This window comes from Cupressus sempervirens, chromosome 9 (genome assembly GCF_028749045.1).
Source record: "Cupressus sempervirens isolate cs-2001-9-10 chromosome 9, ASM2874904v1, whole genome shotgun sequence".
NCBI classification, from domain to species: Eukaryota; Viridiplantae; Streptophyta; class Pinopsida; order Cupressales; family Cupressaceae; genus Cupressus; species Cupressus sempervirens.
The window spans coordinates 39,243,174-39,269,868 of NC_143126.1; the positions used below are offsets into that span (position 1 = coordinate 39,243,174).

Sequence of the window (26,695 nt, forward strand, 5' to 3'; positions counted from 1 at the left end):
TGAGAACCTACAAGCAACAATTAGCAAAATAACAACATCCTAAGCTCATTCAACTGCGAGAATTCTCACAAAACAAATTAGTTAAAATCACAATGAACCGACCAAAATCAATAGGTGATCTTGTAATGCGAGAATGTGGTCAAACTTGTAGGAATGTGGTAAGAAAAATTGGTGAACCAATTAGAGAAAACTATAAAATTGCAGGCTATGAACAAAAACTTCACAAAGTGATCTCGTGAAGAGGCGATTTCGCAAGAAGGAGGATCGTTCCCGCTGATGTTTTTACTCATGGGTTTTGAGGGGAGAAATTTGTAATGCATCTTCCTACAGGGGGTTTTCACAAAATGATCCCATATGCATACACACAAACCCATGATGACATACAAGTGTTCCCACTAATGTAAAAATGAAGGAGGGAATATGGAAATGAAAATAGGAAACAAAACAAATGACATAAGGGTGTGTGTTTCAACGTTATTCTTGTAGTCATGGGTTCACAGTCTCACCAACAAAAGCTATCAATCTCGAGGTCGCAGGATCACGAGAAAAAAACATATTTTTGCATTCTGCTGTGTAAAAATTGTCTAGATGGTTGGAAGCGCATCAGATTTATTGTTACCCTTGGCCTGTAAACAAAATAAAATAGAACCTAAAACAAAAAAAAAGTAGCACAGAATGATAGGTTTTTGGATTAGTTAAAGCAAGTATAAAAGATTAAAAATGAACCATATGCAGGGTCCCACCAGGTGTGCCAAAATGTATCACCTATAAATTGTTAGTGTCAATAGAATATGATGATTAAGCAAAACACTCAATAAAAACAATAAGGTTAACTTCTATGAATAGACAAAAGAGAATACAAGTTGTATATGTATATGCGAAAACCTAACCTTTCAAGAGCACGTGTAAACAAGAAAACATTAGTAGCATATGCATTCAAGATACAAATAAGATTGAAAAACTACTAATTCTACTTGAGTTTAAAAAATCTATGCAACCAACATATTAGAGTCCTCACACAACCTCAAAGCATCTCAACAAGGGTACCCATAAGAGGCCTTGTTGGTGTGCTTAAGTGTGAGGGATGTAGATGTAATCTCCCAAACACAACTATTGAATCCCTTGATGATGAAATGCAATATGAAATGAATCTATACTAAGAATGTGTGTGAAATACCATCAAGCAATGGCTATGAGTAAACCACCCTCAAAAGATTACATGGATATGGAGGTGAATGGAATGCAATGAAGAAAGAAATATACAATATCATACTACCATGAAACTAATGCAAAATCTAGAAATGTAAGTAATGCAAACAACTACAAAAGGTTAGTTCTAGGCATAAAATCTCTAAAATGCTCTAGAACTATACTAGCATGATAACAATGCATATGGAGGAGATGGAGAAATGTTTGAGATAAGGGCCCTATTTATAGGTTTGAGGGAGGCCTTGGGGAGGTGGCATCTATGTGGCATCCACATAGGTGCCACAAGGGAGACACATGGGCTAAAGGACAAGGCATGCAAAATTCAGACATAGCCTTTATGGTTGAGAGGCTCGAGGTGTGCTCACACATGTGTGAGCAACCTTGGGGGAAGGTGTGGGGGAACAAAGGTGTAAGAGGTGTAAATGAAGTGGAAGCTTTATCGGATCACGAGCTTCTCACACATGTGTGAGCAAATACTTAGGAGCTAAAAGGTGATTAGAAAGGTGTTTAGGATAATAAAGTGGGATTAAGTAGTGAATAGGCTTAAAAGGATGAGAGTGATGGGTATAGACTAGGTTTTAGGATGGGATTAGGATTAAATTAAATAAGATTTAACTTAATCATAGTATTAAATAATTTAATAAAATGGAGGGAATTAAATAAATTAGAATTTATTTAAAATGGGATTTATGGAGTACTGTGTATTAAATAAATTTAATACATTAGAGAGATGCATTTAAATTAAATTTAAATACATTAGAAAAATGAACTTTTTTAATCAAATGAATTTAATTAAATAAGTAGAAGAATATGACAAAATATAATTAATTAATTAATAATTAACTATAATGTCAAAGGAAATATTAAATAAATTAATATGGTATTTGGGACAATTTTAAGTGTCTACATTTTACCCCTCTTTGATGTGATGTCGAAACAACATTATATCAAAGAAAAGAAAATATAGGTTGCCCCAAAGAGGATAGGAGTCCTAAGAGCTGTGTCGAAGTGATGACAAGGGAGGAGGGTGCCCCTCTCGAAAATAATGCAAAAAAAAAAAGTTGGGCAATTTTTAGAAAAAGGTCTTTAGAAGAAAAGAAATAGTAGGAAAAAGGCATAGATGAAAATTTTGCATGAGTTGGGGATAAACAGGGGTTAACATGCCCAAGGAAAGGGTATGGACTCGGAAAGGGACCTTGGAGAGCCTATACAAGTCTCAAAAGGGGTCAAGGAAAAGTCATTAGCACACCTCAAGAGCAGAGAACCAAAGCAAAAGATGGATTTGATCAATAGATTATGGCTTGGAGAGCACGTCTAGGAGCACTAGAGGTCAGCCGAGATGGGCTCACCAGTGAGTCGACTATTCCACCTTGTCAAAAAGTTTATTATGCACTTAAATTTAGAATTTATTATGCATTAAATAAGGAAAAATTGGGGTCAGGGCAAAGACGATAGTTCTGTGCTCTGCCATCTGCGCAGACGACAAACTAGGGCTTAGGGCTCTGCAAAGATGACAGGTTTCATCCTGTCATCTATGCAGACTCTGAAGGGGGAAAAGGGGGGTTAGAGATGGGGTCAAATATGAACTCTAGGTCGTCATCTCCACAAATGATAGTTTAGTAGGTGCCAATAGGAAAACTAGTGTCTGTGCCACTGTGGGACAGCATCTCTGCAATTTGTCATCTTTGTTGATCCATGTTTGCATGGATTGGCATCTGCACTAATTCACATCTCCATGAATTGGTGTCTTTGCTAATTTGGATGAAATGGCAGAGTCAGGTGACTAAGATGACCAGGGGGGAACAAAGTAGGATGCCAGCACAAGAGCAGGAGATAGAGGATATACTAACCATTACATATCTATGTTGTAGATGGAGATGGTGACATTTCGATCATGGGAGCACTATCCAATGACCATGATGCTAAGGGATACATTGAGAGATGAAAATTACTTTGCTCAATGTGTGGCAGATTTTACGACTACTAATCTGTACGAGGTACCTAGAGTATGTTCTAGAGGGTGCTAATCCTTATTTATGAGAGTCCTTCGGGTGCCAACAATAGAGGCTACCCATACAAAGATCATGGCTGACATGGAGAGAGGCATTGGAGTAGAGATTGCCACAACTTTCCCTTTACCTTGCCTCATGCATATGGAGGATGGTACCGGACCATGTTGGGTATGGGTTCTCAATTGGGTGGACATGAGTGTTGAGCACTCTACCACATGATGATGGCATGGTCTTCTATTAGGGTCAGATCATCTTGGCCGAGTTGTACCATGACTTACATATGTGCACCTACAGGACACAATAATCTATAGGTCTAGGGTTGACATTACTGATGGTGCAGTCATGGGAGCACATAGATGTGACATGCCCCATCACCAGATGAGAGACCCAATAGCCTAGCGAGCCATATGCATGTCAATACAAGCTGCCTATCTAGTACACTTGCACCGAGTTAGTCAAATTTTGGAGGAGATGCCTAGATGAGATTATCATGTTCGATTAGACTCCATATTATGGCGTCGAGCGGTGGGGGAGTATTTTACAAGCAGAGGTAGAGGATGACAGTGAGGATCAGTTGTACCTCTGATACACACAAACAGACTATTGGCTGATTGGGTGGACTATGCATGTTGTGATGAGATATATGCCCTCTAGGGTGCAACAACAATTCAGAAGGATCCAAGATATGGTGCCAGATAGATTTGTATATCTAGTGGTATCCTAGGAGTACAAAAAATTATGGGGTCAAGGGACCGCCCTGAGTTTAGCCAAGATATCATGGCAAGGAATGTAGCCAGTGCCTTGGGTGCACAAACAGGACTGGGGAGACATAGGGATGACACCTACATACACACAGTGGTGGGTGGCCCATCAGCCAGTATGACTGATAGTATCTGGAGCACCACCACCAATAGCAGGCACAAGGTGAGGTGGATGGAGCAGGTGACAGGGGACAAGCAATGTTGGTGCCACCATTAGGGCAAGTGGCACAATAGGGTCCTTGAGGGCACAGAGCTTGTTAGAGGAGAGTACCAACACTAGTAGGGCCACCACAAGGGCCACAAGGGTCACAGGTATAGGGGACACTCTAGCCATAGAATGCGGATACAATCAGGACTGAGTGGGACAACTTTCAGATAGAGGTTTCCCATCTACAACGTGAGATACAGGTGGATCATGTGAGGGAAGATAGTGCCCAATAGACCTTGGCCGCCCTACAAGCTGAGGTATAGGTATAGTGAGCATAGTGAGTGAGGGCAGACAGTGCCTAGGAGGCCTTGGCAGCACTATAGGCTAGGATAGATTTAGGAGAGTTCAACAATTTTACCATGCATGCCGGGGCAAATGAGCTGGCCGAGCTAGATGCATTGTAGTAGGAGGTGGCTACCCTATGGGCAGAGAGGGAGACACAACAGAGATAGGCAGATGAGTACCGGGGCCAGTGGGATATTGCTTGACAGATGGTACAAGGTGGGGGGATGGTGACGGTGATGTAGGAGGCCATGACTGCACACTGACATGAGGCACGAGTTGTGCGAGAGGCAACCTACTATAGGTTTTTATATCATGAGGTCGTGCCGACAAATCAACGTCAGCCAAACTTCCAAGGGGGAGCTAGCTCATGGAGCAAAGGGGGTCATCAGAGGTTAGAACCATTGGTTGGACAATGTAGGCCTCTATGAGGAGGGGATACCAAAGGGGTAGGGCCCTCATAGCCAGCTACACGATTCTTATAGTGAGAAATTTTTTGACACAGAGATGTAGATGTAGCGAGTTTTTGATGATGCATTTATACATAATGATACTACATGATTTTTTGTATGCAGACTATATATGGACACTTATTCTTTTGATATACATGACATGATTCGATTAGCCTAGATTTGTATGGATGTTTTTGCTTATGCAAGTGATGTTTATGATGTTTTACTAACATTGTGATTGCAAGATGTGTGTGATGTTATGTTTCCTATGATTTATATATGATGACTAATGTCTGAATGATTATAATGTGTGAATGATGTAGGCTTTATGGTGATATATGAGATATATGCATTGTGTTATATTACATCTATGAATTTACTATATGCTTTGTGAGATGTATCATGATGTATATGTCACTAAATGTAATGATTATAATGTATGCACCTAATGGATTAATTCAACGAACCAATGATGAAATCTAATAATGAATAAAATGCCTAATGCCATGAATATACTAATATGAAAATGAATGTATACTAAATGAAAATGTTAGTAATAGAAAAAGACACTAATGAATGCAAAGTGAAATGATTTAACTTAAAGTGTGAATATGAGATTTGAAAATGTAATATGAATGAACTTAATGAATGGACATGTGTCGAAACTCTTCACTCGTAGGAACCAAGCGGTGTAGCATAGGAGGGGGCAAAATTAAAAAAACCCTTGTCTCAAGCAAGGCACAATGAAACCCTATACTACATGAATCCTAACTACATGATATTGAGGGATTCAGTTGTGTTTATATGGGAGAGCACACCCTAGTTTGATTTTGAAAAAGGAGTGATGCACCATATGCTATAAAAGCATAGATGACAAGATTCCTTTACGTGGACTAGACTGTCAACACAATAAATACTTTAGAATGATAGATGTAGTCTACATAGTCATGATGGAACAAATGACATAGACGCATTTGGAGAGGTCTAGGCACACCCAAAGCCTTTTTAGGGGCCTTTGATGGAAAGTGTGCTAACCCATTGCCCCTAGTGAGTAATGCATAATGATAACTCAAAACTGACATACATGTACTAAAGCATCAAAAACAGATCATACTACAAATGACACATGTAGTTAGTTGAAGTCATTTAGGTGATACCAAAATATGGAAGATCAAGGCACGCTGTAAAAGGCTACCACTAACACACAAAATGAAATCAACCAAAAGAAACATCATGACTAAGTAGTCAATTAGTTCACAATTCCTACCAAGAACATTAAGTCTCAAAATGTGAAAATTTTTGTACCATGTGTAGGAACGACTCATCCTATATGTTTCTCTAATGTTGTTGCAAAAGTTTGTTGGCAAGGGCTGTGAAAAGAACAATTTCTTAAATCATTAAGTCTCAAATGGTGATTTTTTTAAAGTTTTGTTGTAGTCACTATCGTGGGAAAAAAGCTCAATGTAATGGGTTTAGGACCAACACTCGATGAGAAAAATGCGTCGTGGATGAGAGGTCTTTTGTAAGATGGAAGTGAATTGATACCTCGCAGACAAGAGGTCTTTTATTAGATGCAGGAAAAGTGCAAGTCAGATATGAATTTTGCACAAAGGTGGGATGAAATGGTGGAAAGTGGTGAGCCTTATATTAGGATTTTTTTTTTTTTGCTTTTTAGTCTTTTCTGCAGGAACATTTTACAAATGTTTTTGGAGTTTTCTGATTTTCTATTTTTTTTGTATTTTGTGGAACTATAACAACACTATATAGGAACTGCAAGACTCAAGCATAGAACTATTTAAGGTGTTGGATATTTATAGGTTTAGGGAGTTGATCTCCCTCTGAAGTGGTAATTTGATATGCCCCAGAACCATATTTGGTTGTAATGATAAATAGACCAAGCCAATTAGGTTCAATTTTCCTTTCTTCTCACGGTTCTAGAGGTTCTTCGTGTTATGCTGCAAAACTAAGTCACCCACCTCAAATTCTTGAGGCGTGACTTTTTTGTGAAACTAAAGCTAAAGGAAATTTTGATACACGTAAAGGTGGTTCAGGGCATTGAGGCATCTCTCATCGAGGAGTTGTAGCTCTTGCAAGTGGGCAACTTGATATTCTTCTTCAGACATTAGATTCTTGAGAGACATTATGAGGGAAGGGACCTTAATTTCGATGGATAAGACAACTTTAGAACTATAAACAAGGGAAAATAGAGTGGCTCTTATGGGGATATAGATGGAGGTTTGGTAGGCCCAAAGGTTGAGAGCAATTTGGAGGTGCCAGTCATGGCTAGTTGCATCAACGATTTTCTTTAGGATTTTCAAAATGGTTTTATTCATAGCTTTAGCTTGGCCATTGCCTTGGGGGTAGTATTTGGTGGAAAAATGTTGGGTGATTCTGAATTTCCTACACAATGTGGTGACATCCTAATTTTTGAAAGGAGTTCCATTATCGGTCATAATGTCTTGAGGGATATCAAAATGATAGATAATGTAGTTCAAGATGTTGAAACCTATTTTATGGTGGTGTAGGTTAATGGGATAACCTCAACCCACTTTTTGAAGTACTCAATGGCAACAATAATATACTTGTGGCCATTTGTAGAATTTGGATATAATTGACCAACAAGATTGAATCCCCAGCAAGAAAAGGACCATAGTGTGATGGTGGGTTGAAGGTCTTAGGTGGGGGCGTGTATCAAATCACCATGATGTTGACAAGGAACACATCTTTTCAAAAAATGATAGGCATCCACTTCCATAGTAGGCCAATAGTAACCCATTCTAAGGAGCTTTTTTGCTAACATAAGGCCACTGGAATGGGCACCACAAATTCCTTGTTGGACCTCTTCTAACACCGTCCTAGCTTCATCTGAATTGAGACATCGAAGGAGGGTTCCATCGAAGTGTTTTTGGAAAAGTGTATCACCTAAGATAGTATATCAGGCAATGTGATGGATGAATGTTTTGCTTTAATTGAGGGAGAGGGTGATGGGGATCACTTTGTGACAAAGATAGGAAAAAATTTCAGCATGCCATGAAGAATCATGGCCGAAAATCTCACACACCAGCTCTGAATTGGGTTGCTCATAAGCAAGAAGAAAAAGATTCTCAACAAGAAACTCACAATTAGGACTATACTCAGGCATGGCGATCATGGAGGCAATGGTGACCATGGCATCTACTACTTTGTTATTGGTCCTTGGTATTTGCTGAGAGACTATCTCAGTGAAGTGTTGTTTAAGATTTTCAACTACTTGACGATATGGCAACAACTTTTCATCCTTTGTTTGGTATTCATATGTGACTTGTTTAATGACCAATTGAGAGTCTCCAAAGACAAGAAGGCTTTTGATATTCCATTTGATAACTTGATGAAGCCCTGTGACTAATCCTTCATACTTAGCTATATTGTTTGTGCAAGGGAATGAAAATTTATAAGACTTAGGAATGAGGTCTCCTTGTGGTGTAACAAACAAAGTTCCTACCCTCGATCCCTTTTATGTAAAGGAATCATCAAAAAATAGCTTCCATTGTGTACTAGGGGTAACAATCATAATTATGTCATCTAGAAAATCTGCTACAATAGGATGGTCTCCTTAAAGAGGAGCTTCAACAGGTTGGTCTGCAATTACTTGTCCCTTAATGGCCTTGCGATCCTTAAAAACAATGTCAAATTCACTTAAAATCAAGACCCATTTTGCAGCTCGACCAGTAAGGGAGGCTATTGATAGCAAATATTTGAGTGGATCTATCTTGGCAATGAGATGAGTAGTGTGATTAAGCATATAATGGCATAGTTTTTGTGTGCAAAAGACTACTGCTAAACAAGCTCGCTCAATAATAGTGTATTTCAACTCATAGCCAACTAATGTTTGACTGAGATAGTATATGGCTTGCTTGTTGCCTTTGTCATCTAGTTGTGCCAACAGAGCACCGAAGGCAACTGAAGTGGTAGAAATGTATAGAATCAATGGTCATTCCATAATTGGAGGGACTAGAATTGATGAATTAGCCAAGTATACCTTGACTTGTTCAAATGCTTTTTGACATAGGTAATCAAATTGAAACTTAGTGTCTTTTTGAAGAAAATGTTGAAGTGCATGGACCATCTACTAACTAGGACATAAACTGTCTGATGGACTGTAACCTTCCCTGAAAACTACAGAGTTGTTTCAATGTGGTAGGGGGAGGCATTTCCATGATGGCTTTCACTATGGTGGGATCTACCTCAGTGCCTCTTCTTGACACTATGTAGCCTAACAACTTGCCTGATTCGAGCCCCAAAACACACTTCTTTGGATTAAGGCACACTTTATATTTCTCCAACCTGTCAAAAATGGTGGAGAGCACATCAATGTGGGAATCACATGTCTTAGATTTTCTTAGAATGTCATCAACATAGTCCTCCATTATAACATGTAGAAGATCATGGAAGATTTTAGTCATTGCGTGTTGATAGGTGGCATCAACATTCTTCAAGCCAAAAGGCATGACTTGGTAACAAAAGGTCCCTCATGGGGTAGTAAATGTCATTTTATGTTGATTTTCTTCTGCAATTTTGATTTGATTGTAACTAGAGAAACCATCCATTAAAGACAACATTTCATGTCTGGCATTCAAATCCACTATGATGTCTATGTTAGGAAGTGGAAAATCATCCTTAGGACATGCAAGATTTAAATATCAGAAATCTGAATAGATGCAAATGCCCCCATATGCTTTTACTATAGGAACAATGTTGAAAACCCACTCAGAATAATCAATAGGGTGGATAAATTTTGCCTCTAACATTTTATGCAATTTTGCTTTTACTAAAAGTGCTACCTTAGGATGCATCTTGCACAACTTGTGTTTCACAGGTTTAATCTTTGGATCTACTGCTAAGTGACACACAACCAAATCTGTGTCTAAACCAAGAATGTCTTTGAATGTCCATGCAAAATTAATTTTTTCTTTTTGTAGGATCTTAGTCATCACTTTTTTTTCTTTGGGACTTAAGGTGGTAGCAATGTAGGTGATTTGTGGATTATCTATCATGCCCAAATTAACTGGAATTATGTCCTCGTTCAGTATAGATGACCTTTCTAGTGGTAAAGATCTAAATGAAAAGTCAACCTCTCCCTCTTCTAGCACCTCTAGAAGGTTTTCACCAGAAGATGTGTCCTTTATTTTATCCTTTTCTTCATCCAAAAGCACTCCAAAAGTGTTTTCACTAGAGGATGTTTCTTCTATTTTTTAATTTTTATTTTCTTTTTCACTTTTGCAACTAAGAGAGTTGACTTGGCTACCAAAGTAGGCTTCCTCATTGTATTGGATCTCATGTTCATAATCTTGGAGATTCTTAAGGCCAAAGAGTGCCATCACTGCTTCATTAGAGTTATAGATATCGGGAGTTGGTGGTGTGTCCTAAAGGTCCTAATCTATCATGCCATGGTTGGTGAGAGGTAGGTCAGTGGATGAAAGGACAACTATGGTAATGGCACATACATGGTTATCTAGGTCATCCTCAATGTGTTAGAAGGGTACTTCGAAGAATTCCTCCTCTTCAGTCTCAGAATCAGGTTCAACCATACAATAGTTGTCAGTAAAGGACACCTTGGGTTTAATGAAGCCCAAACCATGTCCTTTAGGATAACTATTAGCCTCAAGGGGTTGTTTGATTCCATCTTCTTTAGGCCCAAGGTTGATACCATGATATCCCATGTTTTTAATGATGGGAGGAGCCTTAACATATTTATCTTTAGGGAATTTCACAGGTTCATCTTTTCCATCAAAATATAGCCAATCTAGGATATTAGATTCCATGTGTTCATCACTAAGTGAACCCCAATGTTCAAATGTTGTCTTATTAACATGCATATTATCTTATTTGTAGAAGGTGGTATTTAGGAAGGTTTTCCAAAGGTGCGGGGGGAGAGTGGTAGTTGTCCAACACACAAAGCATTTTCAAACCTATACTCTCCCATTCCTTGGTCAGCAAAAGTAACCTTCTTCACTGTAGTATTGATCTTAATATCATCAACCTTCTCTTTTCTTTTACGAGAATTGGAATCATTATTGGATAACTTTGGCATTGTTGTGGAAGGTGATTCTATTATGGTGAGAGATCTAGGTATAACCTTAGCAAACTCACTGACTGGAAAAAAATTTTTTTGATGCACCTTCTAATCTCTTAAAAAAGGAAAAAGGAAAAGGATCACCTGGAATTGTGACCTCTCTTCCTTAGTGGGGAAATTTCAAGCATTGATGATATGTAGATGGGACCGCTTTGAGTGTATGTATCCAAGGTCGACCAAGCAAGATGTTATATGGAAAATCCCAATCTAAGACATGGCATTCAATGTTTATGATAGTCAACCCAACCTTTAGCAGTAGCATGATAACTCCTTTTGATTGTCTTTCTTTGTCATCATATGCTTTGATTGTTATCCTTTTATTGATATCTAGGAGGTCTTTTGGAAGCCCCAAGAAATGGATCATCTTCAATGTACAGAGGTTCAAACTCGATCCATTGTCTATAAGAACTCTTTTTATCTTATGTCATTGTATAAGGACTTCAATGTGGAGTGACAATTGTGGTGCTGGTTAGGACCTTGGAAATCTTTGTTTGTGAAGACAAGGTATTGTTGTGCAGCAAGATTTCCAATCATGGCAGTGAATTGGGATGCATTAATGTTTTCAGGAACACGAGAATCTAAAAGAGCAGTCTCCAAAATCTCTTTGTGGATGGATGAGGTGGTGAGGAGCTCCAGAATGGATATTTGTGTAGGAGTCTTCCCTAACTAGGATAATACATCATAGCGAGAAGTGGGTCTTTGTGAAGTGGATGGCACATCAAGCGCAAGTGGAACAGATGGATTAGTGGGGTTGGGAGTGGTGGCTTGCAAAGTAATTTTTCCTTGTCAAGTAGTTGCATAACAATCAGCTGATTGTAGGACAAGGGTATTCACATGAGTGTCTACCTCTTCAATGCGACCACACATGGAGTCAAAACCACATATATCATTTGTTTCTATTTTACTACACAAGGAGTCAAATCCTGATATGTGGTTAGTAGAATAGTCATAGTGTAATGCATTTGATGTGGAAGCTTGATTTACATTGTTCGTATTGTTGTTTCCATTTTTGTTATTGTCATTGTTATGGTCAGGAAATGGCTTTTGAAATATCTTTAGTTTAGCATTTTTACAGGGTGGTCCCCCTTCTACCTCAATTTCTCCATCATCAACAAGATTTTGAATAAAGACCTTAAGTTTCATACACTTGTTTGTGTCATGTCCTTTGATGTGATGATATTTACAATATTCATTTTTCCTATACCATTTCAATTTGGGTTGATTTTCATCAAAGGGTCATGTGTCGGGAAACACCATCAAATTGTGATCCATGAGTTTTTGGAATATGGCATCCAAGGGTTCATGAAAGTAGTGAACTTCCTTTTTCAATCATAGTCATAGTTGTAATTATTGTTGTTACCAAGAAAAAATTGTGTTTGATTACAAGATTGCTAGTTGTTTTGATTCTGATTGTCATGGTTTGCATTGTTGTTGCTTTGGTTGTGATAGTTGTTGTTGTTGTTGTTCCCACCTTGGAGGTTTTGTACACTTTTAACATCAGTGACACCATCGTGGGTAACACCTTTGTTTTTGGACCAAAATTTGGGTTTGTTGTTGTTGTTTGTGTCATTGTTCGAGGATGAAGAGCTATAATGTTTAATGGAACCCTTGTCTAGGAGTCCATTTTTGATGTTCTTGCCTTTCTTGACTAAGGTGGCAAAGTCTTTAAGACTAGCCATCTTCATGTGGAAAGACATCTCTTGTATCAAGTTTTTGATAAATATATCCACAAGGTGGGAATCCTCAATTTTGTATGGCATGCGATTAGCAAGATGCCTCCACCATTATAGAAATTTGGCAAATGTTTCACTGTTTCGTTGTTTTGTGTTGCACAAATCGCTTAATGAGGCATGATGTTCAATGTTCTAAGAGTATTGTGCTATAAATTCCCCCGTTAAATCATTGAAGGGAGTAATGGAACCCTTGGGTAAGTTCATTAGCCACTCAAGTGTGGGGCCTCTAAGACTTCATATGAAGAGCCTCTTAAGATAATCCTCACTATAGGCTACTTCTTTACATAAGATGGAAAATTCCTTGAGATGTGTGATAGGACATGTTTCTCCCGTGTATTTGTCGAATTTAGGAATCTCAAAGTTTGGTGGAAATGGTATCATGTTAATGGATCTATCAAATGGAAAGGGGCAAATTTCCTTAAAAGAGAAATCCTTCACCCCTTTGTTGTTCATTATATGGATCAAATTTCAAAGTTCATACAATTCTTGGGCTAGATCTTGGTTTGGTTGCATTTGTGATTGTTGGGAATTGATAAATCCACCTCCCAAGTTATATGGAATCCCAAACATATTATGAGGTGGCAGAAGTGCTCCACTTTGGCCAATGTATTAATATGCAGTCGTTGGAATTGGCATAGATGTTTTCATCATATTTGTTGGCATTTGTAAATAAGAGGAATATATTGGTTGTGTTGGAATTGCCATCTATTGTGTAGATACCTGCCGAATGTTTAAGCATCCCATAGTAAGACCTATCAAGGTTGACTGTGGAATGTTAGCATGTGTAGTAGTGTCGGGCATAGCACTAATGATTTGTTGAATATGTTTTGCGCTTAATTATAATGTAGGTTGTGTTGAAACACTTGATGTAGGTATGAAACTAGTTCTCACCACAAGTTGTTTTCCCTTGTCAGATGTTTGGGCTATGTGTGAAGTTTTCAACATGGGAGCACCATCCTTGGTAATTTGTCTAAATAAAGTGCTCTCATCAAAGCTCATAGGGATATTAACACCATCTTTAACTAGATTTAGGAAGATCTTTGTCTTGTTTGACCTAATGGATTTTTCCAACATTTCCAAGTTGTATGGATTTGCAAGAAATGTTTGAACATCACTAGGGATATTGTTGTTGTCAATAGGATCTTCATCTTGGTATAGTTCTTTATCATCATGTGAATTACTTCCTAGAGTTGTGTTGCAAAAAATATTCTCTGGTTCTTGTGTAGGTGTTGAGCTAGGCATGTCAAAGTTCGTACTAGGGGGAAATATGCTCCCTAATGAGGTTGATTGTGGAGGAAAAGGATTATCCATCTCTTGTTGTCTTAATGATTCCAAAAAATGAGACATGAGATTAAATGTGAATCTGTCGGATCGTGTATGTACCATACAATTGTGACCACACCAATGGGTGGAAGATTGTGGAAAAAAAAGGGAAGAAAGTGTGGGAGAGCAACTGAACCTTATATGATAAAAGGGCCAACAACCTAAATGTAAACAAAAGACCTTGTTGATTAAGCAAACCAAGTGTGATATAGGATAAAAGTATCTTTCTCCTACCAAGATGGACAAGTGATCTTTAGGCAAGATAGGATACCAAATTGATTACCTACTATTTGGAGCTAGACTTGTGATCCGAAATGAGTGAGTGCAACTACGATAAATGTTTTCTTATGGATAAAGGTCTAGTGTTGTAATCTCATAAATTTTGTAACTAAGATGTCCTTATGCCCAAAAGATTAAGGTTCAAATGATCAAGCTCTATAGAGGAAATTTTGCAAATGGGAGGCTAGAAATTTGGAGATGGGGTTGATGTGGAAAATGAAGTTGTTATGGTCACTATGCAGTTAACTCAATCTTCTCTTACTGGGAACAAAAATCTTGGGTTTACTCCAGGGAAAGTAGATCAATTTCAAAGTTTAGCATTGGATTCGATTCTATCATAACAATCCTCTTCAGCTTCTTCTTTCTTGATGTCTTTGATAACATATCAGAATTGTTTATCATCATGTGCTAGGTTTTTCCTTTCCTTGTAAGCAAATTGTTTGGACACTTTCACCTTCTTAGGTTTGACTTTGTCGGTCATGGCAAGAACAGAACAAACCCAGTTTCAAAAAAAATTACAAATAAGCTTGTGACTAAAAAACCCAATGACTTTCAAATGGTAGACCAAATATAAGAACTCTTGAAAAATAACCATAGGTCAAGAGGACCCACTTACAACTATTTCACTCACTAAAAGTTTAGCTCACCATTTCACTCATTTTTTAACTTGTTTGATGTTTGATATTGGTTTTGAATGTTTAAACAATCAAGCACGCTGAACACATCAACAATCCTAATAAGGCTACCACTAGGATGTACAAAGACTATCTAAAGGGAGTCCTCGATATACATAAGGTACGTGACCCAAATTTGTAGATGAAAGAAAATAGTGCCACATAATTGGGGGGAGATAGTAACCCAAATCTCTGCCTTCACTTCCCAAAGGTATAAAGTTCTTTGGGGCTTAGCCAAGAGTGACAAGATTTTGCTTCCAAGAGAGGTGTCTTTCGATTCACCCCTTGATTCTTATACTCCACCAGAACATTGGAGTTGAGGTTGTCCCAAGGGGTGATGAAATCCTCGAGTAGGCCTCCTAAAAATATAAACAAGACCACTTATTTCTTGTGCACTCAAGATGACCCAAAGGCGCGAGAGGAGAGTATATGTCAGTGGCCTCAGGGTTAAAAGACACTTGCTCTTTCCCAATGGAGCTTTAGGTTTTGTAATCTACTCTTGAAGACACTCGTGTTTAAGCATGCATTATTCTTTCCAACTTGACAACATCATCAACATAATGAAAAACGAGGATTCATCAACAAAAGTAATTAATCATGGACATAAGCAAATTGTTGAAAATGAAATCAACTCCATTAAGTCATTCAAGATTGAGTGAATTAATTTTAAGTACCAAGTTCAAATGTTTCATAGTAAGCTTCTGTGTCCCTTAGTCATTCAAGATTGTGAGTACTATCTAACCATTCATTCCAATGAAAGCATGTCAATTTCCTTAAAGCACTCAAGATTGTGTTTCACTATTCTACACATTTATTCCAATGACGAACTGGTTCATTCATTAAGACATTCAAGAGTTTGTTTGAGCATCATTCATTCCAATAAAATGTGTGCATATTTCCTTAAATCATTTAAGGAGTGTGTAATGTTTTTACCTTAATGCATTCAAGAGTGTGTTTGGCCTTTAGGTATTAGTTTGCAACATACATTCTAAAGACAAATGATTATTTCATACAAGTTCATTCACCATTTAATCCTACAATTGATCAAAATCACTACAAATTCCCCAAATGATTAAAATCACTATAAACTTTTAAGTAATTAAAATCACTACAAATTTTTAAGTGATTTAAATCACTAAAAATAAGTTTTCCAAAGCTTGTCTCTTGTAATAAAAATCTATTAGAAATCCTTGTCACTCAACCAATCAATGAGTCAAGTGTTAAAAATTGATTCAATCTGTCAAAAAGTGGAGATGACAGACACTAGAACTGTGCAAACACTGAAACACGCAAACAACAGAACACTAGGATATATGGTTAACTTTTCACTGATAAGTTTTCAGTTGCAAACGACAGAACAGGGTCACAGACACCAAAACTTAGAGATGCAAGAATACATAGACAACAAAGTACTGACAATACAAATTTTTGTGGCACACAATGCAGATGACAAACTATTGTTAGCGGAGACGACAATCTAGGGATCAGAGATGATAGAACTCAGTAACAAATCAAAGATGATAGTATAGTTAAACAACTAGTTTTAATGGTTGCCCACAATGAAGACAACAATATGGTAAATCTAAAAAGACGAAAAACAAACTTTCGAGATGCTAAAACTCAAATGGAGATGATAAAACTTAGATTTAATGCAGGATCAGGTTGATTTAAAAAAGTAGTAGTGACAATTATTTAATTTAATAGGAGAATGAGATTTAATTGATAATTAGTCTTTTGATTTGTCATTTAATTTTATCAGTTGGACTAAAGTTAATTAAATGAATTAATTTACTAGAGAATGGCAATTAATAAATTAAATATTAAATACTTCATTAAATAAATATCCTAGAAAATGACTAAATAAGATTACATTAATGATGTAATTAGATTTAGGCATCTACCTTCAAACCACAAAATAAACAAAAAATATTGACCCACAAAAGAACTAGGGAATAAAATGAACATGAAAATCCCAATCAATATAAAATGGATTCAAGGACAAATAATGAACACAAATGTATGAAAAAGACAAACATCTTAAGAGAAAAAATATCATCAAATGAAAAACCTAAAATCAAAATGCAAAAAATTCAATTTGTCTAGGTCTTAGTTTAATCATAATAGACGATCAAAGCTTTCTCAAGGTCTTTGGATGACAATGAGAACAAAAAATGATTTAAACAAAAACACAAAATGTATTTAAATAGATAGATGGAGGTGTTTAAACTCAAATCAAAATTGATAAGTAGGAGATGATTTCCACAGCTAGTCAAATTGTGATGTGAATATCAGGATTTAACTGTGTGATTTTGAGTCAAACTCGATGACCCATGTTTCATGAGTAGTGATTCAACATGAATCCATCTCTCATGAGAATAAATGGAACACTTAGCACTCATTGGATCTAGGTGATGCTCACAGGGGTGAAGCACCGGGACTTCCCGGGAGGTCACCCATCCCAGTACTACTCCAGCCTGAGCGCGCTTAACTACGGAGTTTCCTCCACAGTTAAACCCAAAGCTTGCAACCCCATTTGCAAAACCTTCACCAAGTGTTGTGCCTTATGAACCATTCATTAGAAAGCCCCTTAAGCTCATCAATTGATAAGTAGGAGATGATTTCCACAGCTAGTCAAATTGTGATGTGAATATCAGGATTTAACTGTGTGATTTTGAGTCAAACTCGATGACCCATGTTTCATGAGTAGTGATTCAACATGAATCCATCTCTCATGAGAATAAATGGAACACTTAGCACTCATTGGATCTAGGTGATGCTCACAGGGGTGAAGCACCGGGACTTCCCGGGAGGTCACCCATCCCAGTACTACTCCAGCCTGAGCGCGCTTAACTACGGAGTTTCCTCCACAGTTAAACCCAAAGCTTGCAACCCCATTTGCAAAACCTTCACCAAGTGTTGTGCCTTATGAACCATTCATTAGAAAGCCCCTTAAGCCCCTTCAAATCAAAATTGTTAATTACATTTACTTGTGGTCAGGACTATATGTCCCAACAAGAACTATTTCAAATATTTTCTTTGGTGTAGATCAAGACTTAGAACAAAGCTAAAAATGCAGTTTGGGACTACATTAGCCTGTAATGGGTTCTAAGGAGTTGCACAAGAAGTTAGGAGAGAACTAACTATGCTTTATTGGTTTGTAGTTGTTAGAGATTTTATCAATTATTGGAAGATGCCAAAGAAGGCAAACTACTTTGATTTGTTATTGAATGGATTCATGTAAGAAAATTTATAGTGTTGGATAGTCTAGGTTAGGTTAGTATTCCCTTTCAATTCAGATTAGGGTGTAGATCAAAGACTGTATGACCAAACTGAAAATGCTAATCAATCAACAAAATCATCCACACCACTAAATAATATGAACACACCATTTTATGCTCACCAACAAATATGTTACACATAACCTCTATTGCTTTAATGAATTTCATGTATTGTAAGGTAGTTTTGTACCATAAAAATATTAATTCACAACTATGTAACTTAGGTCATGCAATGTCCATTAACAAATAAGATATATCATTAACCAACATCCTTTTAAGTTAATTATCTTCTTCCATTGAATGAAAATTAAATGTTCAAAGACTATTTAACATAACATACTTGTTCTAATACTCACAATTTTAAGCTATCTTTCAATATCTTTCCAAAATATATCTTCTTATCAATGTAACCATCACACCTTATTTAAATAAAATTACTAATAAATAAATAAATAAATAATTATCTCAATACAACACCCATAATAGCTACATTTTCCAATATTCCCAACAACACATAAAATAACCTTAAGAATATGAACTCATAATAGTACAAGTTCATCTAAATTTCTAAAGATACACATACATTATAAATTAAAATAATAATAAATAATAAATACAAGATGTCGAACTTCTTATCCCCACTAAAGCTAAACGCAATAGAAAGAAGGCTAGACAAAAACCCTAATAAGGGCCCGTTTGGTTGCTAGAATACAACCGGAATAGGAATAGGAAATTAGAATATGATTTGTATTCTTTTTTTGGTGCGTGGAATAGGAATACGTATTCTCATTTTAGCCCCAAAATGAGCTTTTGTCCATTCCAAAAAATACCTGTAATTGGAATTGCTATTCTTGCATTCATTTTCGCTTTCTCAAATTTGATTAAATTTTCAAATCCACTTTGACATGGGGTGAGCGCGGGAACTTTGTTTTCAATATTTTCAAATATTTCAGTGATTTTCCAATGGCGCCGATTGCATCTTCAGAAATATTTTCAAACGGCGCCGATTGCAAGTTAACCTTATTCCAATTTAAGCTTGCATAACCAAACAAGGGATAAACAAAATTGGATTGCATTTTTCCATTCCTATTCTTCATTTTCCATTCTCATTCAAATTTTCTATTCTAATTCTCAATTCCTACGCTTTCAACCAAACGGGCCCTAAATAACCGCCCACATTTATACTCGTCATTGTGTTCAAAAACTTTACGTAGGTGTTTCTCAACCATTTGCCTCGTGCGATAGTAAACCGATTCTTCGGAGCAACATCATATCCACGTCCTCGGAGTATAGGAGGCCCTACCAGGAAAGAGCGTGGAAAGCACAGGCCACTGTTTATCTCTTTTTAACATACCAGACAATTTTTAAACTCAAATTTATATTCCATACCCTTTTCTTCCACCTTCCGGGAAGGTATCATAAAGTTTCCTTGCATAGGAGTTTTCATTTCCCGGAGCTTTACCTCCCCTTTATATTCCAACCATGCCTACTCCACGAGCAATATATTACCGTTGCATATGTGGTGCATTCTTCTGCTATTCTTCCAGCTAAAACCTCCTGAGAATGGTCACAATAGAGGAAATAGAAGAAAATAATGAAACGAATTTGGCTGTAGATAATATGGTTGACTTGAATTTGGACGATCCCGCCAAAAATGAGAGAAAAGATCCCAGAGCTATCGCCAGAAGGTTAGATCATCTCTTTTTATAACGTTTTTATAAATTTTTGTCTTAATTACCCGCATTCGCAGTTTAGTGTAAAACTGCCAAGAAGTTTGTGTTTTTTTAAAGGTTTTTGTGTAAAAGTTTCTATACATTTTTCTACATTTACTGTTCATGAACAGTTCTATAAAATAGTAGCATGTATTTGCAGCATGTAATGCTTCATTTGTGATGAATTTAGGTACCAGCTGGAGTTATGTGAAAAGGCAAAGAAGGAGAATGTTATTGTGTATTTGGAGACAGGGATGGGTAAGACTTTGATAGCTATTTTGCTAATGGTAGAGCTTGCCGAGCGCGTGAAGAAGCCTGGCAAGAATGTTTTTGTTTTCCTTGCGCCTACCGTACCACTTGTTGAACAGGTTAGAGCCGTCCCTTCTTTGAGTTGTTCATTATTTTTTGTCTAACAGCCACTCTACTCTAAGTGACACGCTAAAGCTTGTAGAGCATTTTTCCTTAGTCTTCAGGTCCCCTTTTAAGTTAGCTGAACTTCTAGCTAAGAAATCGGGCAGTGACCGAATTCGTTCAACACGCTACATTTTATTTTAACATCTGCACTTCTAGAGAACGGCTTGAATTGCGCCTTTTTCTGTTTCTTGTTTAACGAGTATGACAAATTGTTGAACTTGTTGCTAAATGCCGTATAGCATAGAATCCTTTTAAAAATGGGAACAATTGCAGTTTACGAATTTGAATTTAAGCGGCTGGTGAATAGGATGCAGCACTGTGTGTAATGGAAAATGTGTCACATTGCTTCACGCAATTTTTTGGATATTTATTCTTAAAATATACCATAGGGCTGCACATTTGAATGAAGCCAATTTTTTTTACTGGACATTTTCATAAAAATAAACAAAATTTCTTAAAAATTTAAGCAGTCACTGCCAAACGTTTTTAGCTAAGCCCATGGTCCAACGTGGCCTTAGTTGTTTTTGTTTAGTTATCACTGCTCAAATATTTTAGGGAATCTTCGCGAAGCTAGTGGTTTCATGTAATATTTATTTATAATAAGAAAAATTTGGTGGTCAAATTTGGAAGTAAACAGAAAAAAGGAGGGAAGAAATATGTGCAACCATTTGACAATTTTTTCTTTATGCAATGACTGGGTAATTTCAGCACCCCATAGTTTTTCACAGCTTATTGAAGATTCCTAAACTCTGACAGCTCTGTCATTATAGGAGAGGATTCCAAGTTATCTTATTATTTATATGCTCAATTTAAATTTACATGGGATCACTTGTTGTGCTAAAATTTAAGAAGCAAATGTAGACAAGAAGCTGCAGGGACAATTAACTAAGGTGCCACATGGGACCTTTATGTGAGTTTTTGCCTTGTTAGAAGCGCCTTGATCACACCCTGTGTATTTTGGGGGATCCTTGTTGGTTTTTGTCTATACTTGATGAATAGGGAAGACTATTACAATCCTTCATTATCTTGACCTAGGTGAGGAGTTTGACTCTGTAAATGTCACCTTTGTTGCTTTGTTCATCAACATCTCAGTTTATTAGGTTTCTATAAACTTGCATCTGCTTTGTAATGTCTGGCTGGAACGAGCGAAGCTTTTGGGGGTGCAGATTTCAAACTGTCAACCTCTTACTTGTTATTACTTAGTGGTGTGTTGAAGGTCCTTTGCAATTCTCAACACAATGCCATATAGATCTAAGCACCTCAAAAAAAGGAAAATTGGAAGAGTAAGATGAGGCCCTTTTTCTTTGGTGATTTGTTATCATGGTTAGGGACAAACTAGGTTGGTAGATGTTACCTGCGTTTTCACCTTGGCTTTTTCAAGAATTTGGTTGAACACAAAATACCCTCAAGAATTCTCGAACCTTGAACTCGAACCTTCTAGGTTTATAGTTCAAAGGTTCAAAGTCACCACTTGCCTCATGTCGGATTGTTCTGCCTTGCTTTGTCTTGTAGTGAACTTGAATGTTGAACTTGAACCATTGAACCGCTCCTTGAACCATTGAACCGCTTGGTTCAACATTAAATGTTCATTGTTTCATCCTTGTATGTTTTGTGTGTTCTGTATGAAGTTTTGTGATCACTAGTGGACCTTGGCGCTCTTAAATGAAGTTGAACCTTGTAGTATGTCTTACTAGTTCAAGTTGGTGGGTTTCTCGAAGTTGTTCTTTGCCTTGAACTGGTTCTAGAATGTAGGGATAAGTATGATGCCACTGAGAGATGTATCAGGACTCATCGTGGCGAGGTCCTAGTGTATGTGAACTGCGTCACTATCATGGGAGCCTTGAGAATTCTGCCTACAGAGGTGTATGAGGATTGCACAATAAGCCTATCATATTCCTCGTTCACCAAAAATCCTAAAGACTTCAATAGTGCCATTGCTAAGAATTGGTTGTTGAAGCCAAAAAAGGGTGGTTCCCATTTACGACGACCTTTAACCAGAGAGCACAAGATTCCAAAAATCAGAGATATTATCATTTTCTTGAATAGGATAAAGGGGAATCAACATGCTTTCCTGTGGGAAAATTGGATGTATTTCTTCATTCAGACTATCTTGGACGAGGGTAAATACATTGACTAGGTAGAGATTATCCCGGACATGCTTCATGAGGAGCTTTCATAGGTATCTAGAATAGCCGGCTTTTACATGGCATCTTATCTATTTTACATCCTAGCTTGTTGCAAAGAGTGGGAGGGCTTGCCCCACCAAATCTGGGTTGATAACATGACTATCTTTGACTATTATCCTTCGCTACAAAAGAATAGAAACCTTGAAGACTTCCGAAGGGTACAATACACATTTATGGCTAGACTGGTTTTTGAACTATAAGGGAAGGAGAATAGACGGTTGTCTGAGGAAGCCGTACAGTTAATTACAATTTATGGCAGCTTCTTTGTGCAATTTCTTGAATTCACATATTTAAGGGTTGGCTGATTCCAAGGGAAACCATTAAAGTTACCTAGATATTGTTTTGACAGATATGTGTTAATTGAGATATGTCGAGAAGTTGCTGACGTGGACAAAAATTGTAAGGTCAGGAGAGGTTCTGGGTTTGTCTTTCCTATTGAATTGGGTCATTATCGCTGCAAGATGCTTTCAAACTAGATCCTGAATTGAAAACTATGAACTTGGAGCCCTATTCAGCTCGACCTAATTTTGATAGTAAGGGTTTCACCCTGTCTCAATTTGAACTAAGCCCCTCGTTCACCCATGAACTGTAGGTTGAGGATTTCTACGTAGATTGCGAAGATGACTTTGATGTCAGAAGAAGGTGGTGGTCTAGATTCACCTTGAAGCAAATTACAGAGTTCAAACTACTCATGGAGATTTCTGGGATTGAAGAAGCAGAGGACAAAAAAATATTAGATCCAAAGTTTGTAGAACAGGTTGAAGCCTTTCCTCTTACCCAAACTATATTGGGACAAGCCAGAAGAAGATGACCTCCATGCAAGAACTCTCCTTGTCACTGACAGGGCTGAGGAGTGGCTTAGGAAGAAAAGGGAGTCAAAATTGAAAGAAATAGAGCAAATTCCCCAAATAGATTCAACTAGTTCTAGTTGAGCATTGCCTTCTTTATGTATGGATGAAATCGTACCATGTCCCTTTGCAGGTAATCAAGAACCTAAGCCTAAAGTTGAACTCCCTATGCGGAAATCAGTTCAGGTTCGAATTCAACCTTCACCAAGGATTACCTATTCATGAAGCCACAAGAAAAAAGTGCAAGAAACTGTTATAGTGGACTTGGACAAGGAGAAAAGTGAAAGTGAACCGGTAATTGAATCTGTTGCAAGAAGTCACATGGAAGCCAGGATCAGGGGAACAAGCAAACAACTGATGGCATTGACACTATGAGCTCACTAGCTGTTGGAAACCCTTTAGGGTCCTAGGCACCTCAGACCAAAAGTAGTTCCGTCACACCTAATTGATTCAACCATTCTGTTAGTAAAAAGAGGAGTTTAGTGCCTGTGACGATTACAATACAAGACATGGTCAACAAGTGCTTGGGTAAGCAAGAAGCCTAAAGTTGAAGCTATGCTCAAATTAGATGAGTAAATTGGGCATTGGGTGGCTGATGTATACAAACTAGGTTGTGACAAGAGGCAAGATGAAATCTTGCCACAAGATTATATAGTCGAAAGAACTGACCTTGGGCTTGCAACTAGGGCAGGAAACATGAAAATCTTTGATGCTAGCAACAAAAAGATTGCGAACAAGATTTGGAAAGATCGGAAGGATAAAAGGGATTTAAAGAGTCCATGCGACTGATGGTTGACTACATCCATGCGCTCCAAAATCCTAATGCATTAGCCTTGCCATGTACTGCTTTTGTAATAAACGTCACATCCCCTACCAATCAAAAGTTTTTAGACCAGATGAAGAGAGATAGATCTGTTGCCAGGGTATTCAATGATTGGGTAGACTTGGTGATGGCCAATGGAGTGAATTATATTTCTGATTTCACTGCAACAAAGGCACGTGTGGACAAGGTGATTACTGAACTAGAATCCGAACTCAATGCATGGGAGGCATAGAAGGTTAAATGGGACGAATATATCATCCAGATCAATGAGGTCCAATCCTATGGTGTACCTAAATTCTTGACAGAAAAACCAAATGCTGGCGTTAACGCCCATTTCTTGTTTTTGGCAAGGGCTAATTTGGAATGGAGGAATATAGTCATTGAACAAGGCCTAGATGAAACATTAGAGCTCTTAAAAGAAATGGAGTGCCTCAGGAAGATCCTGGACAATGACATCAAATGCATTGATGTTAGGATTATGGAGAATGAGGATTTGCCTGACCAAGAAACCAAGGAAATACTAACATCCTTTCAAGATAAGATGAAAATTAATGAAGGAAATAAGAGAAATGTTAGTAAAAGATTTCACTACTATTGCTCAAGCTGACTCCATAATTATCTGCAGAGACTACCTAGAGGCACATGAAAAGAAAATGGACCATGTTTGCAGGGTGAAGGACATATGGAAGCTAAGGATGGAACACCTAGGAGTGCCACAACAAAAGGAATTGATCGGATTCGTGACCATGCACAAGGAGTGGAAGGAAGTAGGCAAAGAACTTGCCAAGAACCCGGATCAACGAGCTAATCTTGTTGCCACAACTGGCAGTTAGATAGAGATTTAAGGGCTAATAACCAATAGGGCGCTTCCTTGTTATAGTTAAGATGTTTAAAAAACTTATGCTAAAATCGATGGTAGTTTATTGACTGCAGAAGGAGTTAGTTATTAAAACTGAATTTTGGAAGCCCCACGTGGCTATTTTAATATGTTTTCATTACATTGAGAGTGTTGGCTCTCTGCTTTTGGACAACAAAACTTACGTTTTATGTTTTACTTTGGATTTGTTTGAAACTATATATCATGCATGAGCTATGAAATGTTTCCTTTTAAAAATTATACACATTGTTATGTCATAATTGATACTATTTCATGTTATTGCAAATTCCTTTCTCTCACCTCTTTACCCTTTTCCTTGGCTATACAGCCGGGTGAGTCCCAGGTGTTTGAATTCTCAGAACAATCGGTTCTTTCTGTTGATTCTGAACTGTTTCGTAATTAACATATATTCCAGCTTATCACAATCTGTGATTTGAGAGATTATATTCTTTAAAGATTTCAGAATTGATTGTTTAATTCTAATATCCAGTGGCATAATGATTTATGGATCCATATTTTGGTTACTTGGTTATCACTTGCCATGAACAAGGCTAAATTAAAGAAGTTCAAACTGTAAATTCAAACAAGATATCAATTAATGGCAAATGATTGCTTCCAACATTTCACATTTCTGTGATTTAAAACTTACAGAAACTCTCTGTATTTTAGCTTCCATTGGTTTAATACTTTATGATTCCAAGACTTGGTACTTTACTACGAACCATAACAAGGTTTTCCTATGATTATTCAAGATTGAATATAGCTTGCAATTCTATTGTTATGGAAATTGGAAAGCTTAACTAATTATGAAGGAAATAAATTTAACAATATGGAAAGATTGATCATTCACATGACCTAGTATATTATCTGGAGTTGCCTGAGCTTTGCTGGACACTAGAAATTCGCCCTTCTTCAATTGAACTCTTAGATTATAATGGCAGATTTGACTTCAAAAGAAAATATATACGACAACATGCAGAAAATGTCAATATTTAATCTGCAAAGGTTCCGAGTTTGTCAAAGGTTCGATGGTAATGGAAACCCGAGCTAAGAGTATGGAACTTATATGAGGAATGAGGAAGAGTCAGGTTGTAGCAGAGGTTATTATGGAAAAGTACCTAACGTAGCAAGGCAGTTGAGTTATAGTAGAGATTATTGTTGAAATAGTACTTCCCGCAGCGAGACCGTCGGGTTGATATATAGGACCCCCGTCTTCTAAACACTGCTTTAGTTAAAATGAAAGAGCTGTGCCTTCTTGGCTTCCGCCGGTTTAAAAGATTATTTGTCAATTTGAATTGTCAAGTATTTAAATCCATTAAGAAAAGAGAGGAAAAGAAAAAAGAAAATAAAAGGTTGGAAGGAAGAGCTGGAAAGATTATAATTCGAAAATTATTATAATTTAAATATATATATGTACATGTAATTATATTGTTGAAGTGGCATTATTTTATTATAATAAAATAATATGATGGTGTCACTTCATTTTTATATTTGTGTATATATATATATATA

At 37.2% G+C, this 26,695-nt stretch overlaps 1 protein-coding gene across 4 annotated transcripts in view; it reads left to right on the plus strand.

Moving 5' to 3' along the window:
• Nucleotides 1-19,610: 19,610 nt before the first annotated feature.
• Nucleotides 19,611-26,695, plus strand: part of DCL4 (dicer-like 4) — a 337,223-nt gene continuing 330,138 nt past the window's right edge. For 3 of the 4 annotated variants that reach the window (XR_016355843.1, XR_016355845.1, XR_016355844.1), the window contains exons 1-2: nt 19,611-20,011; nt 20,226-20,403. Coding sequence is in view for 1 of the 4 variants with exons in the window: in XM_089798919.1 (XP_089655045.1) it covers nt 19,887-20,011; nt 20,226-20,403 (303 nt within the window). In the remaining 3 variants the exon portion in view is untranslated. The remainder of the gene's footprint in view (nt 20,012-20,225; nt 20,404-26,695) is intronic. The other variant, XM_089798919.1, reaches the window with a different exon arrangement.